This window comes from Polypterus senegalus, chromosome 12 (assembly GCF_016835505.1).
Source record: "Polypterus senegalus isolate Bchr_013 chromosome 12, ASM1683550v1, whole genome shotgun sequence".
Classification (NCBI taxonomy): Eukaryota; Metazoa; Chordata; class Cladistia; order Polypteriformes; family Polypteridae; genus Polypterus; species Polypterus senegalus.
Genome location: NC_053165.1, coordinates 111,699,613 through 111,724,806, shown reverse-complemented (window position 1 = coordinate 111,724,806; position 25,194 = coordinate 111,699,613). Strand labels below are relative to the sequence as shown.

The window sequence follows — 25,194 nt, the reverse complement described above, 5'->3', positions numbered from 1 at the left end:
ACAGCCCTTCATAGTGGTTGAATATAGTATTTTAAAATAAAAGCTACACATAATATAAGCAAGGCTTACTTGATTGTATTACAGTTATTTAAATTCAATTTTACTTATATTTGTAATGGGAGTTTTGAGATTAAAATGTGAAGAATACCTGTTCCTTTTATGTACTTAATATCACTGCATGAAAACATAAATATACAATTCATAACTTAAGTCTTAGCAATAAACAAAAGACAGGAAAAAGTACAGTATTCATCAGACAAAATATTATTAACAGCACAGCTTTCACTACCTTGCTGTTTACATTATACATTTTTAAAGAAGGTTCAAATCACTACAAACTTTAGAGCCACTGAAATTAAAATATATAAGAACCACAAAAGGAATTTAATATTTCTTAAAATGCTATACTTTGTACTTATTTAAAAAGAAATCTAATTTCTTAAAAGATATACTGTTTATGTTTATGATAAAGCTACAAGGCCCAATTTTTCATCTAAAATAATATCTGTGTCACTTATTAGAACACTAATACTGAAATGCTGTTTTCATGTTAAACACGGATGCTACTGACACAGTACGATGCCTGAGGACCTTGTTACTTTGCTTGAGTTAAGGATAGAAATAAAGGAAAAAACATTGCAGAGTATAGTGTGCTGCACTGATTCCCAGACAGAAACATCTTAGATTCTTTATTTTAAAGCCTAAACATTTTTTTACTTTGTTTAAATTGTACCTTTTTCAAAATGGAAATACAAACACTAAGGTATAAAATTTGCCAGTAAAATATGTCAGGCTATCTTCTCCATTTCTAATTATTTGTGAATGTTATGGTGTCTACATACTAAATATTGGATAGATATCATTTTTTTCTGTTCAAGACATTGTCATTGGTGCTATTTTTGGAACTTTTTTTTTGCAAAACCACATATTTCCAGAGTGCATGAATAACAGCATTTGACATCTAGGTAGACATTATATAAGAACAGCTTGTAGCAAGTATGTTTAACACCTGTTGTATGTATATTTAAAGTTTAACACTCATTAGTGGTATAAACTTAGCTTTTTAGCAATCAAGTAGAGTTTGTTGTAATGTTTTTGGTCTCCTGCTTAATTTACTGACTTTTGACTTGTTTAGTTCTATTGTTTTATTTAAATAGTCCTGTTGGTGAAACTTACAATGCCTGTCGGATCACTCTTTCCTTTAATACTAGAATCCCTGAAGGCTCCTAGCCCACCTTAAAGTCTTTAGCACCTCTTCATCAGCATCTTTTGTTTTGTAAATATCTCAATCAGCTGTTTAGGCAATCCATCAATCCATCACAGGGCAAGCACACACACACACACACACACCAACTACACACTAGGACCAACTCACCTAACCTGCATGTCTTTGGATTGCGGGCGAAAACCAGAGTACCCGGAAGAAACAAACGTGGATTCAGGGAGAACATGCAAACTCCATGCAAGGATTACTGGGGAAACGAAACTTGATCTCCTTAATGCGAGGCAGTAGTGCTACCAGTGCACCACCGTGTCACCCTACACATTACTTGGTTGCATATAATTTATCAATTGTTAGATAAATGTGTGGAGTTTAACTCCTTAACCAACATTTTAACCATATTTATTAACAAAGCTAATGCGTTCATCACAATTTACTCTATATAACATGAAAATTAATACCATGTTTGGATAGAACTCACAAAAAAGTAACCTTATATTACATATAGCAAGGAACTACATTATCTCAACAAAAGCTTAATCCCAGACACCAGTAAAACACTTCTTGATGTAGGGCATGGTGGGAAATGAAAAACAATCATTACACCGCTCAACTGTGGCAGGCCAACTGAGACTGTCATTTTCTGAACCATTACCCTTATTAGAAAAATCAGTCATTGAAAGAACGAGATACTTCAGCTATATGCACTTAAGTATTTTTTTCTCTTTTGCCATCATGAGTTAAGACAATTCCTATTCTAGGAAATGAAGTTGTGGCTTTGTATAATACGTTAATGGCATATACAATGCACCCGGAAAGTATTCACAGCGCATCACTTTTTCCACATTTTGTTATATTATAGCCTTATTCAAAAATTGATTAAATTCATTTTTTCCTCAGAATTCTACACACAACACCCCATAATGACAACGTGAAAAAAGTTTACTTGAGATTTTTGCAAATTTATTAAAAATAAAAAAACTGAGAAATTACATGTACATAAGTATTCATAGCCTTTGCCATGAAGCTCAAAATTGAGCTCAGGTGCATCCTGTTTCCCCTGATCATCCTTGAGATGTTTCTGCAGCTTAATTGGAGTCCACCTGTGGTAAATTCAGTTGATTGGAAATGATTTGGAAAGGCACACGCCTGTCTATATAAGGTCCCACAGTTGACAGTTCATGTCAGAGCACAAACCAAGCATGAAGTCAAAGGAATTGTCTGTAGACCTCCGAGACAGGATTGTCTCGAGGCACAAATCTGGAGAAGGTTACAGAAAAAGTTCTGCTGCTTAGAAGGTCTCAATGAGCACAGTGACCTCCATCACCCGAAAGTAGAAGTTGTTCGAAACCACCAGGACTCTTCCTAGAGCTGGCCAGCCATCTAAACTGACAGTGAGGTGACCAAGAATCCGATGGTCACTCTGTCAGACCTCCAGAGGTCCTCTGTGGAGAGAGGAGGACCTTCCAGAAGGACAACCATCTCTGCAGCAATACACCAATCACGCCTGTATGGTAGAGTGGCCAGACGTAAGCCACTCCTTAGTAAAAGGCACATGGCAGCCCGCCTGGAGTTTGCCAAAAGGCACCTGAAGGACTCTCAGACCATAAAAAAACAAAATTCTCTGGTCTGATGAGACAAAGATAGAACTCTTTGGTGTGAATGCCAGGCATCACATTTGGAGGAAACCAGGCACCGCTCATCACCAGGCCAATACCATCCCTACAGTGAAGCATGGTGGTGGCAGCATCATGGTGTGGGGATGTTTTTCAGTGGCAGGAACTGGGAGACTAGTCAGGATAAAGGGAAAGATGACTGCAGCAATGTACAGAGACATCCTGGATGAAAACCTGCTCCAGAGAGCTCTTGACCTCCGATTGGGGCAACAGTTCATCTTTCAGCAGGACAACGACCCTAAGCACACAGCCAAGATATCAAAGGAATGGCTTCCGGACAACTCTGTGAATGTCCTTGAGTGGCCCAGCCAGAGCCCAGACTTGAATCTGATTGAACATCTCTGGAGAGATCTTAAAATGGCTGTGCACCGACGCTTCCCATCCAACCTGATGGAGCTTGAGAGGTGCTGCAAAGAGGAATACGCAAAACTGGCCAAGGATAGGTGTGCCAAGCTTGTGGCATCATATTCAAAAAGACTTGAGGCTGTAATTGCTGCTAAAGGTGCATCGACAAAGTATTGAGCAAAGGCTGTGAATACTTATGTACATGTGATTTCTCAGTTTTTTTATTTTTAATAAATTTGCAAAAACCTCAAGTAAACTTTTTTCACGTTGTCATTATGGAGTGTTGTGTGTAGAATTCTGAGGAAAAAAATGAATTTAATCCATTTTGGAATAAGGCTGTAACATAAAATGTGAAAAAAGTGATGTGCTGTGAATACTTTCCGGATGCACTGCACAATCTTAAACTACCTGGCCGCTGGTTCAACCTGCTTCACTTTTCAAGTTCTAAATGGTGTATTAAAAAGAATAAATATCCATGGATACAAATGAGACCAAGCTAGCCTTTCCACTGTTGGCTAACGTGCTAGGTCGCACAATTCCCATTGGTCAAGATAAAATAATAAAAGCAGGTGTTCTGAAACCTAGGAGAACGGTCGCACTCTTTGTGTACTTCATAAAAGAAGTGAAGTCTTACTATTAGTAATTTTGCAAGACTGCAGACAAAGAGTTGACACATATCATCTCATTATGAGAAATGTGTTTTTTAAAATCATAAACTGGCTGCTAATTCTGAGTGTAATTGTAATAGAAAACTGCTGCCATTTTGACTGTTGGGCAGTGCAATCTGAGAGCTTTGGCCTTGGCAAAGTTTGCTTATTGCTCTTTACGCCTGCTATGTGTATTATTACTGGCTTAAACCATTTTATTTCACCTGAAATACAGTTTTGTTTGCCAAAATTATTAGTAAATAATTAATAACTATAGGATTACAAAGTGTTATACAATATGAACACTGTTTACAAAAATTAAACTATGTTTAACCACATTACAATCAATATGTTAATAAATAATATGTGTGAATATCAGTTAACATTAAGCTACGTATAGCTATAATTAATAGAGGTTAACCTTATTTCAATTGGCAAGAATTGTTCCAGGAATTTACAGTTGTTTTTGCATCATCCAGTTATTGAATTGAAAACTACAGCTCCAAACTCAAGATGCCCTGAGGAAACTTCAACTGTGTTTTTAACAACAGACTTCTGCAGACTGAATTGAAACATGAATTGGCAAGTCATTATGCAAGAAATATCTTGAATGAAGCCACAGATTTAGCAGTGCATTTTTTCAGTCTACAGGAATGTAAAAGTGGAAAATGTCTTACATTTTGCCTATCAAATCATCCCCAATGAAGTTGTGAAATCCACATAAATCAGGAAGTAACACAGAAGAGGATTAGGATGTAAGACGGTAATTCCTGAATTATTAACTTACATCTCAGGAAAATGCCTGTGCTTGCTTAACGATGCATAGTTACTGTGTGAGCCGGGAAATTTTTTTTAAAATGAGCAGAATTAGTTTTTGACTTATTTTCTGGAAGGTGTCAAATTTTTGACTAAAGACATTTACTTTACACCACTATATTTGTGAACAGCTCATTTCTAGTGTTCCTGATGCTACTATTGTGCTTTTGTAACTGCTTAGGGCTCTTAAGGTGAATTATTTTGTTCAAGCCTGATTACTTGCCAGTTTACAACTACAAGTTATGACTACAAATATAACACCAGGTCAGGTCACTTACAGAAATTCTCAGGTGATTCTGTACTTATGTGGTATTTCAGGACATCAGGCAAAGAAGTTTGTTTCTTAGTGCAAGGAGAACTGTCTGGATCTTAACTTCAGGAAACCAAGAAACTGGTTGTTGACTTTTGTTGCACCAAACAGCTTCTATGTCCAGTCACTGTTCAAGGAGTGGATGTACAGGTGGTCCACCCGTACAAGTACTCAACATTAATGTCAGGTTGGACTGGTCTTGGAACACAGAGGAACTATATAAGAATGGGCAGAGAAGGCTCTTTTTCCTTAGAAGACTGTGTTTTTCAAATGTGGGAAGTGACATCCTGCACATCTTCTAGATCTCTGTGATGGCCAGTGTAACTTTCTACACTGTGGTGTGCTGGGCTGGTAGCATCACTTCAAGAGAGGCCAACTGAATCAACAAACTAATTAAAAAGGCAGGCTCAGTTATAGGAAGCACACTGAAGCCCCAGGAGGTAATAGCAAAGAAGAGAATTAAAACAAAACTGAGTGCCATTATGTACAATGCTGCACATCCTCTCCATGACACACTAAGTACTTTTAGCCAACAAGCAGAAGTGTGCAATGTTTGTCTCAGAGTCAGCAGTTTGCTGAACACAAATTACTAAGAACAACAAACACATTGTTAAATTTATTTTTAAAAGAAAACTAGTGAGTTTTTTTTTTTAAGAATCACATTGTCATATTGTTCTTTATCTCTGTTGACAATTTGTTATTCAATGTTTTAGCAGAAGACACTGAACCTTGTATCTCATCTTTCCTACTATTGTTCTATTCTATCAATGACTTGCATAAAGTTTGATTGTATGCATCCATTCGCCCAAGAAACTAAAGTATCAAAGGGATATAATAAAGAAAATGTAAAAAATATCTTTAGCTGAAATTGAAATTCTCTGTTTCATGTCATTTTTGTACTGGCAAAAATATGGATACTGAGACCATTAACAGATTTTTAAAACAATATATACTGTCAAAAATTATTATCCATTTCCACTTACATTTAAATCAAGTCAGTCTTTGCAAAACATTTTTAACCACTTCAGACTTGAAACAAATTCCACATAACTAAATTGGGATTTAAGAAGGAGAAATTAATATAGCTTTTAATATTTGGAGACAAATAAAGTTATCTCAGTCTATTGCCACTTGGCACTGAAAGTCTTTAATTATGGTCTATGAACCCATAAATGCTCCTGCAATAATATTTTCTTAGTATTTATGTTATAGAAGCATTTTATGTTAGATGAAATAAGATAAAAATCTCTAAATATTTAAATAGATAGTTGAAACCAAAACAAAAATATTTCTATTACTACCAATAATTATTCCTTACCTATACTGTGCAAAAAACAAGCTCCTCTCTTTTACAAGGCAGAGACAAATATATTTAAATAAAAACAGAAAAGAACAAAACAGAAAGATGCTGGCAATGACAAGTGGGTGTGAATCAATTTTGGGCAATCCTATTATCTGGTTTCAAAGCCTTAGTCTAAACTGAATATGCATATTAAACACTTTTGCATGTATGTGCATATGAGACAGCTGGAGGGCTGCAGTAACTGCAATTTTACCGTCGCTCCAGGGGTTGCCACCGTTTCCTAATGTCTTTCTTTTTTCCTCCCTCTTCAGACTGGTTCATTGATGGCTAGAACATCTCTGGCATCACTTCCAATGTCCTTCCATCTGGTCCTGCCTCTCCCTGTCAGAAGGGTCCAAAACTGGAAGCTCAATCATTTTGGGACAATTCTGTTTTGAACTTGCATCTACAGAGACGACTCCACAATAATTGCATCCTGTTATTAGTGGAGCTAGAAATTATTGGTGATATAAATCTTTGGTCATGGTGTGAGCAGGCTGTTGTTGGTGATAGTTTTTTAAATATTTCCAAATTTATCTTCAGTTTCTCTAAAGCCTTCATTCCACTTAAGGACACATATAATATCTATCCAACTTACCCCCAGAAAACAATTATAATACAAAACATACATACAAAAAAGTATTAAAGAGAACTGTCAGTACAACACATACTATCTTACAACTATTCCATATCTTATTTCCTTTCAAGGCTGGTTATTAAGGCCACATACATAACACTCAACAGATGGCCATATGAAAAGGTGAAAGGCACCACTCTATGACACAGTGAAATGGATGAGACACAGAGGTTTGTACAAAGGTAACCATTAACAAAATAATCCATATACATTTTTATCAACTTCCATAATACTCTACAAAATGTTGCTGGTGCAGTTCTTTCACAAAAGTTTTTAGATTTCTTAAAAAAATATCCTTGTGTCTTATTTTTAATAAACGTATTGCTGACAGAAAGCGATTACAATGTAAATAAATAACTTATTGGCTCTAAATGTTTATCAGATGAATGAAAGCATTCATTGTAGAGTACCAGTCATACCTTTAACTTGTTTTAGTAACAAGAATCTATCCAATCAGAAAATAGCTAGAACTATTCTTGAGTTGCTTTGAATTTTTCATTTCATATATGCCCAAGAATGGCACTTTGATATAAAGAAAGAGTGAAGATGTTTTGCCTGCATTGGTTCACTGCACAAAGACTGGAACATTTACAAAGCACTGAAATTGTAATTTTCGAGTTTCCTGATGAATTTGTTTCTCCTAAAAAGCCCTCATTCAACAGTGCTAAACTCTAGAAAACACTTTCTCAATACAGATTTTCTGGGTATAGCCAGAATTCAGCAACTAATCAAAATACATTTTGGCTGCCAACATTTTCAGTACAGCAAATCTAAGTCAATGAGCTGCTTTTCTCTATGATTAATACGTATAGTACATTGCCTCTTCTTGGTCATCCTTGACTAGATTTTGTTATGGATTGTATAAATATACGTGTAACAAAATTTAATCACAAAATGTGTCTAGTACTGATAAACAGATGATCCAGACCCACTCATTTTTGAATAACATTCTCCTCCTTGATTACCATTTTCATGAATGTGATACGTGAATATCAGAATCAGGAATCATACAAGAGAAACTGAAAAAATATTTAGGACTTGTTCCATTATTATTAAACTTAATAACTGTAAAAGAAGTTGGACTTTGGGTAGCACTAGTCCAAACTTTGCTAAGAGAAAACCTGGACAGAGTACAACTGCGCATAAGTCACACATTTATCTTGCTGAAAACAGTAACTGATCACCAGTAGCCCCAAAGATGCGATTTTGCTAGCAAAAACAGAACCAACATAATATGTTTGAACCACAAAAAAGAAACTGCTGCATTGCCCACAACAAGAAGGTACAACCAAGGTGAAGGAGACAAGCTCATAAAATGAAGAAAGAAGGCACACTGAAGATTCTTCCACATGTCTAGAATAAGCCGACCAGGAAAGGAACAAAGCACTGCTTACATCAGACCATAAATACACCTAGTCTGATTCAGAGAACTATTAACTGTAACTTGTACATATATAAGACAAATAATGTATCATGGTATTGGTGTCACTATAACTGAAATGTAATCACCCTTGTGAAGGACAAGTTCTAGCGGTGTTATACGTGTCTTCCTAAAACCAGTAAGAGCATGCAGAGCAGTAACTCTCATCTATGCACATACAGAAGCTCTGTGTAGGGAAAGGTGAGGCAATGAAGAAACTAGCAGTGAGTAAATGAACACCACATTGCAGGCAAGATATGCTTCATAACTAGCTAAATAATTTATCCATTTTAACCAAATGAATTGAAAGATCAGGTTTCATAAGTTATGTATCTTTTAATATAGGTGAAAGTTCAACTAAGTTTCTGTAACTTTGTTTTGTGTTTTTTGTTACAGTCTTTCGTCTATACAGTATACCTATATATGTGCATATGTATTTATATGCTTCCATATAGCCATCATATATTATCCTTATATTATAAATAAACTGTATTATTTTGTTAATTTCAACAAGCATGTTTTGGTTATTTGTGAACTTAAGTCTGTATCCACGTTCAGATCACAACAGACAAAGTTAAAGGGTTTAATGTAGACTTTCGCTGATTTATTATCCTAGTTCATAAACTGTATAGATCTCATCATATTTATGGTGTCCCAACTGGAAAGTGAAGCAGAGATCCTTCACTCAGTCTTCATTAATTTGCCATTACCCTTTTAGGCATCTTGTTACTTATTTTAATTACTTACCAGAATTGCAAAAGGCAACATGACTAATTGATTAAATGGCTGATTAACCCCTCCTTCCTATACCATCTTTGTACATTGCTTTATCTGTAAATGTAGTGGTAGTTTAAAGAAGCTCAAGCCTCTGCCCCTTTTCCCCTAGTGGCCCAAGAGCCAGACAATTTCATTTTCTTTTTTGCCATTTGACCAATCTACTTTAGTATTACTGCTGCAGATACCCTATTAACACCTAACTCGTTTCTTCTGAGCAAAAGTGTCTAGAGATAAAATAGCAGTGATAAACAAAGTAGACAACCATACTCATTAAGGCCGTGTTAAAGATTTTTGCAAATGTTAAGAATATATACATTTGTATGGTCAATCTGAAAAAATATGTAAGACACACAGACGGATCATATTCCACACATTGTGTTTAAGAAACACTGTTGTCTTTCATGTGTTCTAAGTATAAAAACCAACAAACTTGCTGTGTTACAGTTTGTATGGCTAATAAGCTAACTAGATTAGTTACATGTCTGCTTTTTGGGTTGGCTTTGATATATACCGTCTTCTGGCCAGGTTCGTGTTTGGGGTCTAAGGATAATGATAATATCTGGTGGCTTATCCTATTATGTGACCTCTCACTTTTAAGAAGGAAAGAGATTGAATTTGATATTTCATTTAATTCAGTGGTAATTCTTTTATTTGCTCTGCACTTTTGTTAATAAATGGTATATGAGGAAAATAAAGTACTGTATATCCTCATTAGAGGAAGTGTAATATGTGGTCTGGAATACGTATCAGAAATTATGCACAATGTTTTTTGCCAAGCCTTCCTGCAACAGTTCAAAACTCAGAAACGTAAGCAGGCATTTATTTGTGTCCAGAATACGCTAATACAACAAATCCTTCTCTGGAAAGTACCATTTCTCCTCTATTGAGCCAATGTCCACTAAAAGGTTTCTGCATTTCTCTGCTAAATACAAAGGCAAATAATACTCTTTTGAAACATGTTGCCTTTAAGCTAGCTGACAGATATTTAGCATCTTTTGAAAGGTGATGGATGTTCACTTTCTCATTGTGTTTTCCCTTTTAATTGCAAAATATTGAAAGGTGGCCCACCTAGTCAGATAGCATATATTTTTACGTACTTCATCATTTGCATTTCCTTGGAGAAATTTGCAAATCAAAACGTTGAAAAATAATAAATCTCAGAAATATGGTATTATCAAAAACGACTTTAATTTCAAGAAAGTCACCATTGTGTTATGTTCTATATGCAAACCCCAAACTATTTAAAAAGAGTTTAGCTGAAAAACAGCATACGCCCATGTTTCACAAAAGTGCTTTAAATGGGATAATAAAAAGCAGTATGAGTCTTGGAAAAGCATTGAGACCCTTTAAACGTTTTCAAATGTTCCTGGATTCCAAATAATACTTGCACATCTTATTTCACTCTGTATTTTATTGCAAGCTCACAAGTTTAAGACGCATATTTCCCAACTGTTATTTAGATGTTCCATTCATACATTTCCAGAAATGATTTTTCCACAACTGGGCAGGACATTTACTCATAAAACAACAAAATACAGTCATCAAATAACCTAAAATGCCCATATTTGAGATGTGGGAAAAGCGACAGGGTGTCCACAGAAAAACCATATGAGCACAAAAAAAATAATATATATACTGTATATATTATATTATTATATATATTATATATTATATATATATATATTCAAAATGTATATAGACATGAATGGGTGAAACCCCGATTCCAGTTGGTGTGAGGTAGTGAGAACCACTCTGCCACATTATTGAGGTTGGATTCTGAGATTTGTTTTTGCCCTTGTCACCTTTTTGTTCAGTTCTGAAAAAGCAGAAGAAAGCAATTTTGAAAACATATAATTTTATAACTTGAATAACTGGGACTGATTTGCACAAACATGATTTAATTTTGTTTAAGAAAAGGAACCTCTCTCTGACATACTAACATTGAGTACTTTTAGCCAATGAATTACTCAGCAGAAGCTTGTGAAGAAATGCTACTGGGGCTCCCTTAAACCAACAGCAATATGTCTGCATTAAGCTTCCTTGTGACTGTGACAGCCAAGTCAGAACTTTTTTTTTCATTTTCTTGCTTTACAGTATAGCTTATCTATTTATGTATTGTCACACACTTGCGCATGGGAGGCAGCTAAACGGCTTGAGTGAAGGCAGTTCGGAGGCATTCCGGGGTGTGGCAAAGTGCACTGACTCTTTTTCTCCCTTGCCTGTAGACCATTCCCGGGGGATTTCACCTGGCTCTCCTGACATCACTTCCGGGACTGAGCCAATGGAAGTCGGCCACACCAGCTCCAGTCCCTCGGATGTCACGTCCGGCTATGAACCAATGGTGGAAGACCACGTGCCGGATCCATGTGACCTCACTTCCTGTCTCCCCCTTTAAAACCTGCCCCTTTTCCTTTGTTTCCTCAGTCTTGTTTTGGACTCAGTTGAATGCACTTCAGTGCTGATTATTTGTTAAAACGACTTTTGCAGCCAGGATACCACATTATAGGGGTGGCTGCCCCAAACCTTTATCTGTCTATGTCTCGTTCTTGTGACAGTATTTAAAGAGCTTCTGTAAAAAGCCAGATTTTCCCACGGGAATAAAGTTCAACCTATCTATTTATCTATCTAACTGCATAAAAAGCATTCTAAGAATAGAAAACCCTGATTTTTTTTAGTGAATTGAGCCAAATTATCTTTATAATGAATAATTTATAATGAATGATGTAAACAATGGTGTTAACTGTAGCTTGGAACCTTTGTTTCATTCCATGTCCAAACATACTTTTTTTGAAGTTATGTAATATTTTTTTCCAACAAAATGGAATATTAAAAGTGCTCTACGTTATCATATTGCTGTAAATGAATGTCATACACATTCATTTTTCTACAGTAGGCATTTAGAGCAAACAGAACATTAGTTTAATATAAATAGGTTCTGACAAATAAAAAATGGTGGCTAGGTTAACTGAGTGTATTTAACTCCTGGATTTAGACAATGCAATTGAATTAGTTTACTTTTTTAATCAATACTATATATTTATAATACATTTTTATTTTTTTGCACATGCTGTCTGATGCCCATGTAGACTGTGAACACATGCGAAGAGACACAACTTTATCAGACACACACAAGCAAACTGAAATACACTCCAGAAGCTCCAAACACAACAGCGCAAAAACAGGGGCATGTCAGTTGAATCCTCCTTTAATATGCTACAGTGGGGCTATCTATTACCCTGAACTCAACAAATGTTAGTTGTGTGCCTGCTATTACTAAACTGAGCTTACTCCCTTTGAGTTAGCTTTATAAAATATATTTCTAAAATAATCATTTTCGGGGAAAATATGGAATACCAAGGCCGACAGAAAAGACACATCATCTTATTTAAGGACCTGAAAAAGCAACAAATAATAATTCCATAGAATGGCAACCAAAAACCCAGACTTGAACACATGATTTTTATGGTTAAGTGGCCTGCTGCCTGTTCTAATTTATTAGTAACTTTGAATGCGGCACCTTAAATATCTTAACAAGAATTATAAGCAGCAGATAGCCAATACAGTGCATGTTAAATATATGACAATTTGCTGTAATAAAGTGAGAAGTGCTTGCTGTGCATAAGTCTCTAAATATTAAAATTGAATAAGAGTGAATAAAAAATCAGAAAAACAGATACATGTTTTGAAACCTATGCTTGCGAATTACCATCTACCAGACTATAATTTTCACTCACTTATTAAACACGATTTGTATTATTACAGATTCTCATCATCTAATTACTCTTTTCAGACCAGCACTAGATGACACATCATTGCTAACCAAGTACTTTTCGTTTGCCCATATCAAGAATCCCACTTTGACTTTTATATCAAAATGGGATCAAGTTAGCGTATAAACTATATGAAATTTAAAAGAATGAAAATTTCATTTTCTTAAATGGTAACAAGCCAGTAATCCCTTAGTGTTGGACAGCCTTGTTATTACAATTTTTGCTAACCAGCCTTCTTTAAACTAGAGTTGATCTCATTTCAGTGCTGTAAAGACATTATTATTGATCAATTTCCAATTGATTGCTATTTCTCTTCTTTGTCTGTTTCACTTTCATTGGGAGGAGGGACTTTATTAAAAGTGATGTGCTATATGACTACATTTATTTAATATACAGCAATAAGCTGCCTGTACTTAAACAAAAACACTGGTTACTCAATGATCCATATAAGTGCTAGTGTGGGTAAACAGCCAGGTGGAGACATTGTGCAATATATGCTTCAGAAGTTACTAGTACTTTGTAGGTAAAGAAATAAGAAGAGTGGGAACCATAATAAATGGTACGAAGAGCTGGTAGTACTGAAACCAGTAAATAAGCTTGGCCCTTCAAATGTGTACTGAGATATACGGTAGAGATCTGCACTACCATAGGACTTGCGGGGCCCAATGCAATTCCTTGCAATGTTGGACTGATTTTCAGTATTGCGGGTGGGAGCAGGCTGTCGACACTCGGGAGCTAGTATCTGGGAAATAAAAATTTAAATTTAAACGGATCGTACATTCAATCAATATACCAGTTATGACACAAGCAAATACTGTCTTGCTACAGCCTTCTCAAGACTGCAAAGCCCAAGTAGAAACAACATTTAAAAAGGAGAGTACAAGACTGCAAAACTCACTAAAGGCAAGTCTGACATTTGGCAGTCATTTTCAGTTGTTACCGGTGGCTAATGGCAACCAAGTGCCGTTTGCTTTCTGCGATAAATGTGCTAACATACAGTGGACATAAGTCAGGCACCTCAGGTTTAAAGCTCCACACACGTGCAGTAGTGAAGGGTCGAACTAAGCTGACATTCTTAACAGACTTATCAAAAGTAACAACCAACGCTAAAAGTGAAGCATTGGATAAATGTGCGGATTTTGTTTGCAAGGATATACAGCTTTACAACACAGTGTCTAGTGAGGGCTATATTAAAATTCAGCAGTACCTAGTTGCCACGGCAGCCAAAACTCGAAAGTCTTAAGTTTAAACAGATATTGTCTTATCCAACAACTGTATTACAGCACATGGTAGATAAAGCCCAAAAAATGAGAAATATCATACATGATATGCTGGAGACCGGTGGACCGAAAACTTTGGGAAAACCTCTTTCATACAGTATCTGCAACCATCCATTATATTAGCTATGAGCTATATTCTTGTGTCAAGGGTGTTTTTTACAACTGCATTCAAAGCAAGTATGATTAAAACATGTAAAAACATTCACGCTTTACCATTTGAAAAATGTAAGAGTTATCGGAATTAACTGCAAACACGATCACTGCCTTGCATAGCTACACCAAATTAAACTGTAGTGCCCCTTTCTTAACACGATTATCTCAAGTGCTTTTACACCAGCAGTGATGGAAAAAGAACATGAAGTTGCGCAGCTCCTGACTAATGTAAAAGAGGTCAGTCAGGTATTTTAAACACACTGGACAACAAGGTAAGGTTACAAGGTCACGTAAACAGTCCATTGGACCAGTTGGAACTCAAATTTCGATATGCTGGATTCATTGTTGCATCAATTTGACAATTGGCCACATCAATAAAAATATACAGCTGTGGTCTCTTTTCTGAAACCGTTCAAAGTTGCACCAAATAATTCAGAATCAGATATTACCACATCTGAAAGAACTTGTCAAAAGAATATTCAGTAGCAACATTTCTTACCCCAAAGTATATTTAATTTAAGAGGATCGCAAAGGTGCAAGAACAAGAAGATTTGTAATAAGTGCATTTGATTTAGTGTAATTGCATTAAAAGAGTGCAGTAAAGTTCACTTGACAGCCGTTACTAACGCCTTCTTCCCTCTCAGAGCTAGAGAGCAGATGAGGGGATGCCTGTACATTCATAGTGCTTTGCTTGGTTACAGTGTGCTTGTATTAATAAGCAAAAACTACTTTGAGCTGTATGAAAATAACTCTTATAAAAATCTCCAATAATTTCTGAAAGTGGTGTTTCTTAACAGTAATATACTGACTAGAAAACGTATATGTATGACTTGTACACAGACAGCACCTACCTCCTGTGTCTGTTCCATAATTGTCTGGAATGAATAGCAATCATTAACATAGATCATAGTTTATTTCAATATAAAGCAGTAAACAGTTGCCTACTTACAAACTTTTAACAAGACACATTGCCTACACTGCTCTTTTTTGTTCCTTTCTGTGAAAAGGACATGCAGACTTGTGCTCAGAAATTATTATTTAAGTCCCACTGGAGTATCTGTATTAAATACTGATGTAGAAGAAATTTGTTGCAAAAACAAGTGAAAACGACGACTGGGACAAAGAGGGGAAAACATCAGCCACCTCCTTGTACATGACCACGTTAAACAATCTTATCAACCATATATGACTTTTTTTCCATAAAGGAAGCAGGGTGTTTGAGCGGGCAAAAGTAGGACAAAACCATTAGGGTGAAAGCAGAACAGGACAAATGCGGCCAAGTGTATGCGGGAGTGGGTGGGGGCAGGTTTAATAAAAAAATCAGTCCCACATAGATTTCTAGTATAGGGATCCCTAGGTACCAGACGGAGCTCTGGAACTTCTGATCCTAGAAACAACACCATCAGTGGGGTTTAAAATCCATTCCCTGCCATGGCCCATTTAAAGTTAATAGATATGTTGGAGCAAAGGTAGTAAGGCCATTAAGAAGGAAGAATGGAGAGAGACTGAGTGGTTTTTGAGGTAAAGTGCATTTGGACTATGGGCAACTGGCGAAGCCCACCCACCTGACTATCAAGGCATTTAACCTGTACAGAAATATCCAACATTGATTTTGTTTTCTGATTATTTGGTTTGTGTGGAATATTGCACTGTTTTAAATAAATTAATTATTCAAGATTAGGGTGGCATACCAAGATCATCCTTATGAAAGTGATTGGGGCACAAAGCTGCAGTAGTTACTGCTGCTGTTGCATGGACCTAACATCCTGGATTTGAGACCCACGCCCAGACCCTGACATTGTGAAGTCAGCATATTCTCCCCATTTTTCTTGTGCATGCATGGGTTTTTCTTAAATGATTCCAATTTTCCCCTCACATCAGAAAAATGTGCACATAGATTGACTAGTATTGTTGCTGGACCAGGCTCCATGTCTCCATTACCACCAATTACCTTAAGCAGATTTGACAATGTTATGTTTATGTTATTTTAATTGTTGTTGTTTAATGCAGATTTTAGAGAGCAGGTTAAGCAGAGCATTATAGACATGGATTAAATCTTCTAGCTGATTTCTTATTTAAATCATCAGGAATCATATGGACACACTAGATCTATAAATAACGTAATACTGTATCTGCAGACCCATGGTAATTTTAAATTGCCTGTCATAAGTAACAGTGCAGATAAAATACCTGGTCTGTGATGGAAAGACTTGCCATGAGTAACTGGACTGACATGCTTGCTTTACTGTTACATAAAACTGGAAAACTGTAGGTGGCTGGGTAATAGAGATAAACCTAGTTTTTCCCCCATTTTCTATAGGTTTGATTTATAGCAACTATTGTTATAGCTACATCTCCAAGCATCTGAATTTTATAAAATTATTTAAATGAGTGCAAGAATAACTGATCAAGTAGATCTTACATGAATAACAGTTGAAAATAAGAATTTTATGAAGTGTAAAGTGAAGCTCCACGCAAACGGTGGATTGGTTTATTACTGTTTACATTACGTTCGTACCAATGAAGTGAGAGAGTTCCTCTTCATGTAAAGTCTTTCCAAGAACTGCAACCCTTCATCTTTTAAAAGCTCCAGAGGAAAATGGCTAAGGTTTCTATAATTCAGAAAAAGATTCTTGTGCCTCTCCTGTTTTGCCATCCATATTGTTTCACAAATTTCAGAAGACATGATTCTGGTGTCCCTCATGGGTTCTTAACTTTTGGCAAATACATACATTTTCAATAAACAGGATATGCATCTACCTAGAAAGAATCTGAAAAAAAGCAGAGAAAATGTTAAAATGTTAGCAGTGTCCACGTGAGTTACTTAAGAAACCCTCCAATTTTGACCAAATATCCAGTTTACTGTATTTTCATCATTTCCTGTAAACTTCAACTGGTCATGTCCATATTTAATCAATGGTATGCTGATCTAAAGCTATAGATCATAACAACATTGAACTGCACAAGAATAAAACAAGTTAGAAACTGTATACATGGCATAACGTTTATGTGCATTCAAGGATATACTGCTTTAAAAGTTGCAGTAGCCGGGCACAGCCCAAAGAGGTAACGTGGGTCCTCCTTCTCATGAGCTCACCACCTATGGGAGGGGCCAAGGAGGTCAGGTGCAGTGTGAGTTGGGTGGTGGCCGAAGGCGGGGACCTTGGCGGTCTGATCCTCGGCTACAGAAACTGGCTCTTGGGACGTGGACTGTCACCTCTCTGAAGGGGAAGGAGCCTGAGCAAGTGTGCGAGGTCGAGAGGCTCCAGCTAGATATAGTCGGACTCACCTGAACGCACAGCTTGGACTCTGGAATCAATCTCCTTGAGAGGGACTGGACTCTCTACCACTCTGGAGTTGCCCCTGCTGAGAGGTGCCAAGCAGGTGTGGGCATACTTATTGCCCCCCGACTTGAAGCCTGTGCATTGGGGTTTACCCCGGTGGACGAGAGGGTGGCCTCCCTCCACCTTCGGGTGAGGGGAAGGGTCCTGACTGTTGTTTGTGCGTATGCGCCCGAACAGCAGTTTGGAGTATCCACCCTTTTTGGAGTCTTTGGAGGGAGTGCTAGAGGGCGTACCTTCTGGGGACTCCCTCGTTCTGTTGGGAGACTTCAATGCTCACATGGGCAATGACAGTGAGGCCTGGAAGGGCGTGATTGGGAGGAATGCCCCTCCCCCGATCTGAACCCAAGCGGTGTTTTGTTATTGGACTTCTGTGCTCGTCACGGATTGTTCATAATGAACACCATGTTCAAGCATAAGGGTGTTCATATGTGCACTTGGCACCAGGACACCCTAGGCCTCAGTTCGATGATCGACTTTGTGGTCGTGTCGTCGGATTTGCGGCCACATGTCTTGGACACTCGGGTGAAGAGAGGGGCGGAGCTGTCAACTGATCACCACCTGGTGGTGAGTTGGCTTCGATGGTGGGGGAAGATGCCTGTCAGACCTGGTAGACCCAAATGTGTTGTGAGGGCCTGCTGGGAACGGCTGGCAGAGTCCCCTGTCAGAAGTAGCTTCAACTCCCACCTTCGGCAGAACTTCGACCACGTCCCGAGGGAGGTGGGGGACATTGAGTCCGAATGGGCCATGTTCCGGGCCTCTATTGTTGAGGCGGCTGACCGGAGCTGTGGCCGTAAGGTGGTCGGTGCCTGTCGTGGTGGCAATCCCCGAACCCGTTGGTGGACACCGGCGGTGAGGGATGCCATCAAGCTGAAGAAGGAGTCCTATAGGACTTTTTTGTCCTGTGGGTCTCTGGAGGCAGCTGATAGGTACCGGCAGGCCAAGTGGAATGCGGCTTCGGTGGTTGCTGAGGCAAAAACTCGGGCATGACAGGAGTTCGGAGAGGCCATGGAGAACGGCTTTCGGATGGCTTAGAGGAGATTCTGGTCTACCATCCAGCGTCTCAGGAGAGGGAAGCAGTGCAGTGTCATCACCGTATATGGTGGGGATGGTGCGCTGCTGAACTCGACTCGTGGAGTACTTCGAAGACCTCCTCAGTCCCACTAACATGCCTTCCAATGAGGAAGCAGAGCCTGGGGACTCTGAGGTGGGCTCTCCCATCTCTGGGACTGAGGTCACCAAGGTGGTCAAAAAACTCCTTGGTGGCATGGCCCCGGGGGTGGATGAGAATCAGCACCTCTAAAACTGAGCCCATGGTCCTCAGCCGGAAAAGGGTGGAGTGCCCTCTCAGGGTTGGGGGAGAGATCCTGCCCAAGTGGAGGAGTTTAAGTATCTCGGGGTCTTGTTCACGAGTGAGGGAAGAATGGACGTGATATCGACAGGAAGATCAGTGCGGCATCCGCAGTGATGCGGGCTCTGCATCGGTCTGTCGTGGTGAAAAAAGAGCTGAGCCATAAGGCAAAGCTCTCAATTTACCAGTCGATCTACGTTCCTACCCTCACCTATGGTCATGAGCTATGGGTAGTGACCGAAAGAACGAGATCGCGAATACAAGCGGCTGAAATGAGTTTCCTTCGCAGGGTGTCTGGGCTCTCCCTTAAGGATAGGGTGAGGAGCTCAGTCATCCGGGAGGGGCTCAGAGTAGAGCCGCTGCTCCTCCGCATCGAGAGGAGTCAGATGAGGTTGCTCGGGCATCTGATCAGGATGCCTCCTGGACGCCTCCCTGGTGAGGTGTTCCAGGCATGTGCAACCGGGAGGAGGCCCCGGGGAAGACCAAGGACACGCTGGAGGGACTATGTCTCCCGGCTAGCCTGGGAACGCCTTGGATTTCTCCCGGAAGAGCTGGAAGAAGTGGCCGGGGAGAGGGAAGTCTGGGCCTCTCTGCTTAAGCTGCTGCCCCTGCGACCCGACCCCGGATAAGCAGAAGAGGAAGGATGGATGGATGGATGAAGTTGCAGTATTTTTTATTTTTGTTTAGTAACTTTAGCAAAAAGTCACTTATCACATTTTTATTAAATATTTTTGTAAAAGAGAGTGACAAATTCATAATAACACAAATAATAAAATGCAATTACATTTTTATTAAAAATCTTATCTATACTGTAATAAAAAAAATAAGAACATCTGGCTTGGATAATAGAGAGGTACTGCTGTCAATGACAGGGTTGTAAGTGGCATGTCTTTGAATAGCATTTTACAATACTGTATTATGTAGTTAAAAAAATTGTGGTGCCTAAAATAGCATCACAGACAGTACATTTTCAACTCAAGTGATGTACAAATTACATTATTGATGTCCTATTGTTAGCTTTGATATACAGGATCTATGGCTAAGTGTACTTCAGACTTCTTAAACATAAAATATTTGAAAGAACTAACCGATGAAGAGTTAAAATCTATTTTGTACTGAAAAACAATGGACCTTGAAAGATAGCATTTCATCCTGCCAGTTTCTCAAATTATTATTATTATTATTATTACAGTATAAGTTAAATCTTAGAGTTACAGAAATATTAAATAATTTTTATTTGCAGTTAATGCAATAGTAAGATTGTTTTTAATGTAACACAAATACAAATTTATTCACTGCATTCATAACAAAATGCAAAACATGCTTATGGAGCCAGTTTTCTCTTCCATTCACTTCTGGGTAAATTAAGTTGCATATATTTCTACTTTTACTGTCATGGATCATCTAATTTACCTAGTAGGATTTCAAGCAGCAGGGGAAGTGGACTGGTGTGTCAGAGATGTGCGCACACTGGCACAACTGCTTATATAAATATCATTTTGTACAAGTTGCTACTGTGATTGTGAGTCTGCTGCTGTTTAGTTAATTTTTATTGGGATCTTATTTTGCTGCAAACCAGTAATGAGTAAAAAAAGAAAATATACAAACTATAAAAGTTGAAATTTGAAACAGTAAATTAAAACATAATTGAAATTGCATAGTATATTCCTCTGTTGTAAGATAGAGGAGTTCAAAAACAGGAATGCTTTAAAATAAGAGTTTTTGAATTCTCACAAATGTGTACTATGTATTCTATTCAGGATATCTTAACAGAAGTTTAACTTTCTTGACAAATTCCTCTGAAGAATAAGTATGCCAAACTTCATCAATTTCAGTCCAATGGGAGCCAAGTTGTTTCAAGTGAACAGACAGACATACAGATATGGCAACAACAGCAGCTTTTTCAAGCATTATGTGCAAATGCACCAAAATGAAAAACTATACTGTGATCTGAGAAAGCACTAAATCACAATGGGTATTAAATTCTTTACCAAAAAAGGAAAATGGAACAATGCTTTATGTTTAAAATAGCTACCCATTTCCCTATTCCTGACATTATAAGATCATTGGTAAATCAACACGTGTAGAACGTTGATTCTCTATCCATTAGGCACACCGTTGGATTTTTTTTTCTTAAAAGTTAATATGTCAGGTATACTCAAGTGAATCTGTTTAATATCTTAAAATTGGTATTTTTCCAAAAATGTATAAAATACTGCATACTCATTAGGATCAGAACTTTTTTTTACATGTACAAGAATAACACAAGCTGGGAAATACAGTGAATATCCTGCTGTAATACATCACCTAATCAGCACAACTGGCTACAAGATTAGCTCAAAATTACATTATATTTTATTACAGCAGGAATGAAGACTAAAGTGAAGGTAAACACTGGCTGAAGTAAACAGACTACCAATATATATGCACAATGAGGTTGTGTGCATTTGTGTGTCTAAAAATGTATTAATTACTGAGATACTAACAGTGCACCATTATACACAAGAAGATATGCCCACATGTTGGGGTAGAAAATAATAATAGTTAATGATATACATTATATCATATCATTCAATTTCTTACAAGTAAATTACAAATAAAATAATTTTCTGAAAACACAACATTTATACAAGGGGATAAGTTAATAAGAAAAGTACACAATTACCATGACAGATTTGTATTTCATTATATTACAAAATAACATAATGGTCAGTTTAACTTTACAGGAGTTTTTCCAACTTAAAACAACCATGATTTTATATCTATTTATATATCCAAAGCAAAAAGCAAAATAACTTTTCATATAGGATAGTAAGTCTATTTCATGACTCTTCAATTCAAATATTAACATTTTTGCTGTATGTAACTTTTATTACAACTAAACTGTATATGTAATTACTACATACAGTAACATACTGGACTTGTAAGAGAGAACACATTTTATGAGAATAGTATAATCAACAAAAACAACAGCCAACAAATGACCAGGCACATCATCACTTATGTGTTCCCTGCAATGGCCAGGCTCTCCACGTTGCAACTTTCCCTTCTGTTTCGAAAGAAGGTTTAAGAAAAGAAAAGAATGAGTCATTCATTTGATTAACAAAAAACATATACACCTAACAATGGCAAAGTGAAATCCTGACCATTAATTGGTGGGAGATGTGGAAAAAATGATTAACATTAGCCATAGGTTCCTTGATTTATGTATGGATATCAGTACGTCCAGTAATTCTGTAATGTCTCATATTAAAAATTGTTTATTTTTCTTTTCATATGCTCATTTTAAATGTGCCTGGAAATGACACTGCTGTTGTCACTAGTTTGTCCTCTGCTGGATAGTGCCAGTTGAAATGTACATTTTTTTTTCTAGGAAAAAAGTATATCTTAAGAGCACAATGCTGAAAATTGATTTTAAGGAACAAATGAATTCTGAATTACAGAGTTAGGAGATTTCTGAATACTGAATTCTATGTTAAAAATACCCAACATCATCCAACCTAAAGTCACAGTGGGTGTGTGCTTTCATCAACAATTACAGAAGAGTAAACTTTAGATAGATAGATAGATAGATAGATAGATAGATAGATAGATAGATAGATAGATAGATAGATAGATAGATAGATAGATAGATAGATAGAAAATTCACAATGTGCTAAAAAAAGTACCTGTTAAACTTGACCTTCTATAGAAAAAACGGTAAGCAAAAAGGTATACTGTATATAAAATAAACTACAGAAATAAAAATCTAAAGTTATACTTTCCTTCCCACCTCAGTTCTTATGAATACTTGGTTTGATGTTTAGTTTTAAGGAATTAATCTTCCTGGAGGCTTATATCCACAAAACATGCTACATAATCCAACAATCACGATCACAATATCTGAACTTGAGTTGAAGAAAGATAGCCCAAGCTGTAAAATAGAAATGGAATAACTACACAATGGCAGACCCTGTGCTCTGATCCCCCAAGGTCACGCAAAAAGACAATCTCCCCTCAGGGATTAATAAAGTGCATCCATCCATCCATTATCCAACCCACTATATCCTAACTACAGGGTCACAGGGGTCTGCAGCAAAAAAAACTAAAAGATAAGATTTCACACCAGTGAGGTTGAGACGGTGCACCCTTGTCCAAAAATATCTACCTCACAGTATACATTTTATGCTACTTAAGCCAAGTCATCTCTCTGTAACAAGTTATAACTTCTGAAGCCATACATTTCAGTACTAGAGAGAGAAAACTTTTAAAAAATTCTATTTAAAAAATAAATAAAAAGAAAACCTTGATCATGTAACAATACCTGAATTATGGAACTGTCTATGTTTTTTTATAGAACTCTTTTAACCAAACCATTTCGCTTCAGGCTAAAAACAAACTTTTATAATAAACATGTTGTATCAATTTATTTTGTTCATTTGTCTTAACCTTTCATGTATTTATAACTTGGCTCCTCCACAGAAAGCATAATCTGTGTTGTGCAGATTGCAATAATCATGCAATACATACATACATACAGAGCAGCGTATCAGCCCACTCTGTGACCAGGGCCAATGTCTTTTTTCAGGTGTTAAGCTGAACTTTTTCAATGACAAGTACCCACAATCATTCATACATATATTCATCAGCATACTGAACAACGGACATTAAAGTCACTATTATGATAACAAGGTTATTGCTCTGGTTTGTTTGTCAAGTCAAATAAGGGTTATAACGGGTAAAACGTATAATCTTATGAATATTTAGTTCTTGATTAAAAATAACGATTATATGTTTTGTAAATTGATATCAAAGTAAAACACAAAATAATGACAACAATAAACTATTATATTTATTAATTTAAATGCAAATTACATTTACAGCGAATTTATCGTCCCTAGAAAATACATTTTTGTTTGCTAGTTTTAACAAGATGAAAATTAAAATTAGAAGTACATGACTGTGAATCCCAAAACAAAGCCAGACAATTATGAATCAGGCCTGGAAAAGAACAGATAAATAAAACAAAACCAACGGAGTCAGAAGAAAAGCATGAACGACGAGGATAATCTTTCCATACCACAACATCTGTTGACAGCATATCGCGATTGGTTTACAGATCATAAACCTCTTGCATGGTTGCCTGAACAACAGCTATCCTGAGCAAAATGCATATAACATAGCAGAACTGTTCGCTGAGCGAATAAATACCGCCTATTTAAAATTTACCATTCGGACTACAGAGCTGCTTCTGCGCAAAAACAAAAAGACGTTACTGCAAACTTACTGAAATGTTGACAGCGAGCACTACACAGATCAACTCCTTTTTCAGCTGTCATATTGCCATAGACTAACAATCCTGTGGGTCATTTGCTGGCGCTTCCGATTAACCAGACACGCCCCTATCTAAAAGTCTTTTTCGTTGGTTACGCTTAAGCGGAAACGAGAGGCATTGTGGGATATGTTGTTTTGGTGGAATATGGTGTGCTATAATACAGTACTACATGGTGCCTAAGATGTCGATCGTGATCGACCGGTAGATCGGAAAGGTAGTGCAGGTAAATCGCGTTGCATTAAAAAAATATATAAAAACGTCAGTCAATATACCCTCCCTATGGCATTTGCCACTTGATTGACATACAGGGCGGCCAGTCTGAGATCTCTTTTCTTCTAACACACTGGCAATCACGCACGCACGTTTAACTGCGCGAGCTTCTGCAAAACTCCAGCTATTTAAGTGATCTAGTTAGGCTTCCAATTTATATCGACTAAAGATGGGATATAAAAAACTTGTTTTGGGAGGGTATGGACTGGATGTGGAATTGGAAGAGGATTTTTTTTCTCACCATGTCACAATCGAAATGCGTTTGTCTGATCTGTCAATCTATTTGCTATTCCAAAGAAGGAAAAATGTGGCACTTTCGAACAGTTCATAAAAACTACGAAACTGATTTCCAGAGGTGTGACCAGAACATCATGTGTGGGTGGGCATTTGGCTTGTCTGTAAGGGGATCAAATAATAATAACATAGTTTTATATAACATATAAAAGCAAAAATTGTGGCATAATTCATAACCTATTGTTCAATAAAATTAACAGAGGCAATATAACTTGTATTATTATTTTTT

The 25,194-nt window shown here is 37.1% G+C and overlaps 1 protein-coding gene across 1 annotated transcript in view; it reads right to left on the bottom strand.

Moving 5' to 3' along the window:
• Positions 1–24,447, bottom strand: part of lrrc28 (leucine rich repeat containing 28) — a 145,680-nt gene extending 121,233 nt beyond the window's left edge. The window contains exons 1-2 of the mRNA XM_039773270.1: positions 24,354–24,447; positions 16,914–17,166 (exon numbers count right to left, since the gene is read on the bottom strand). Of these exons, the coding sequence (XP_039629204.1) occupies positions 16,914–17,099 (186 nt within the window). The 5' untranslated portion in view covers positions 17,100–17,166; positions 24,354–24,447. The remainder of the gene's footprint in view (positions 1–16,913; positions 17,167–24,353) is intronic.
• Between the last annotated feature and the right edge of the window lie 747 nt (positions 24,448–25,194).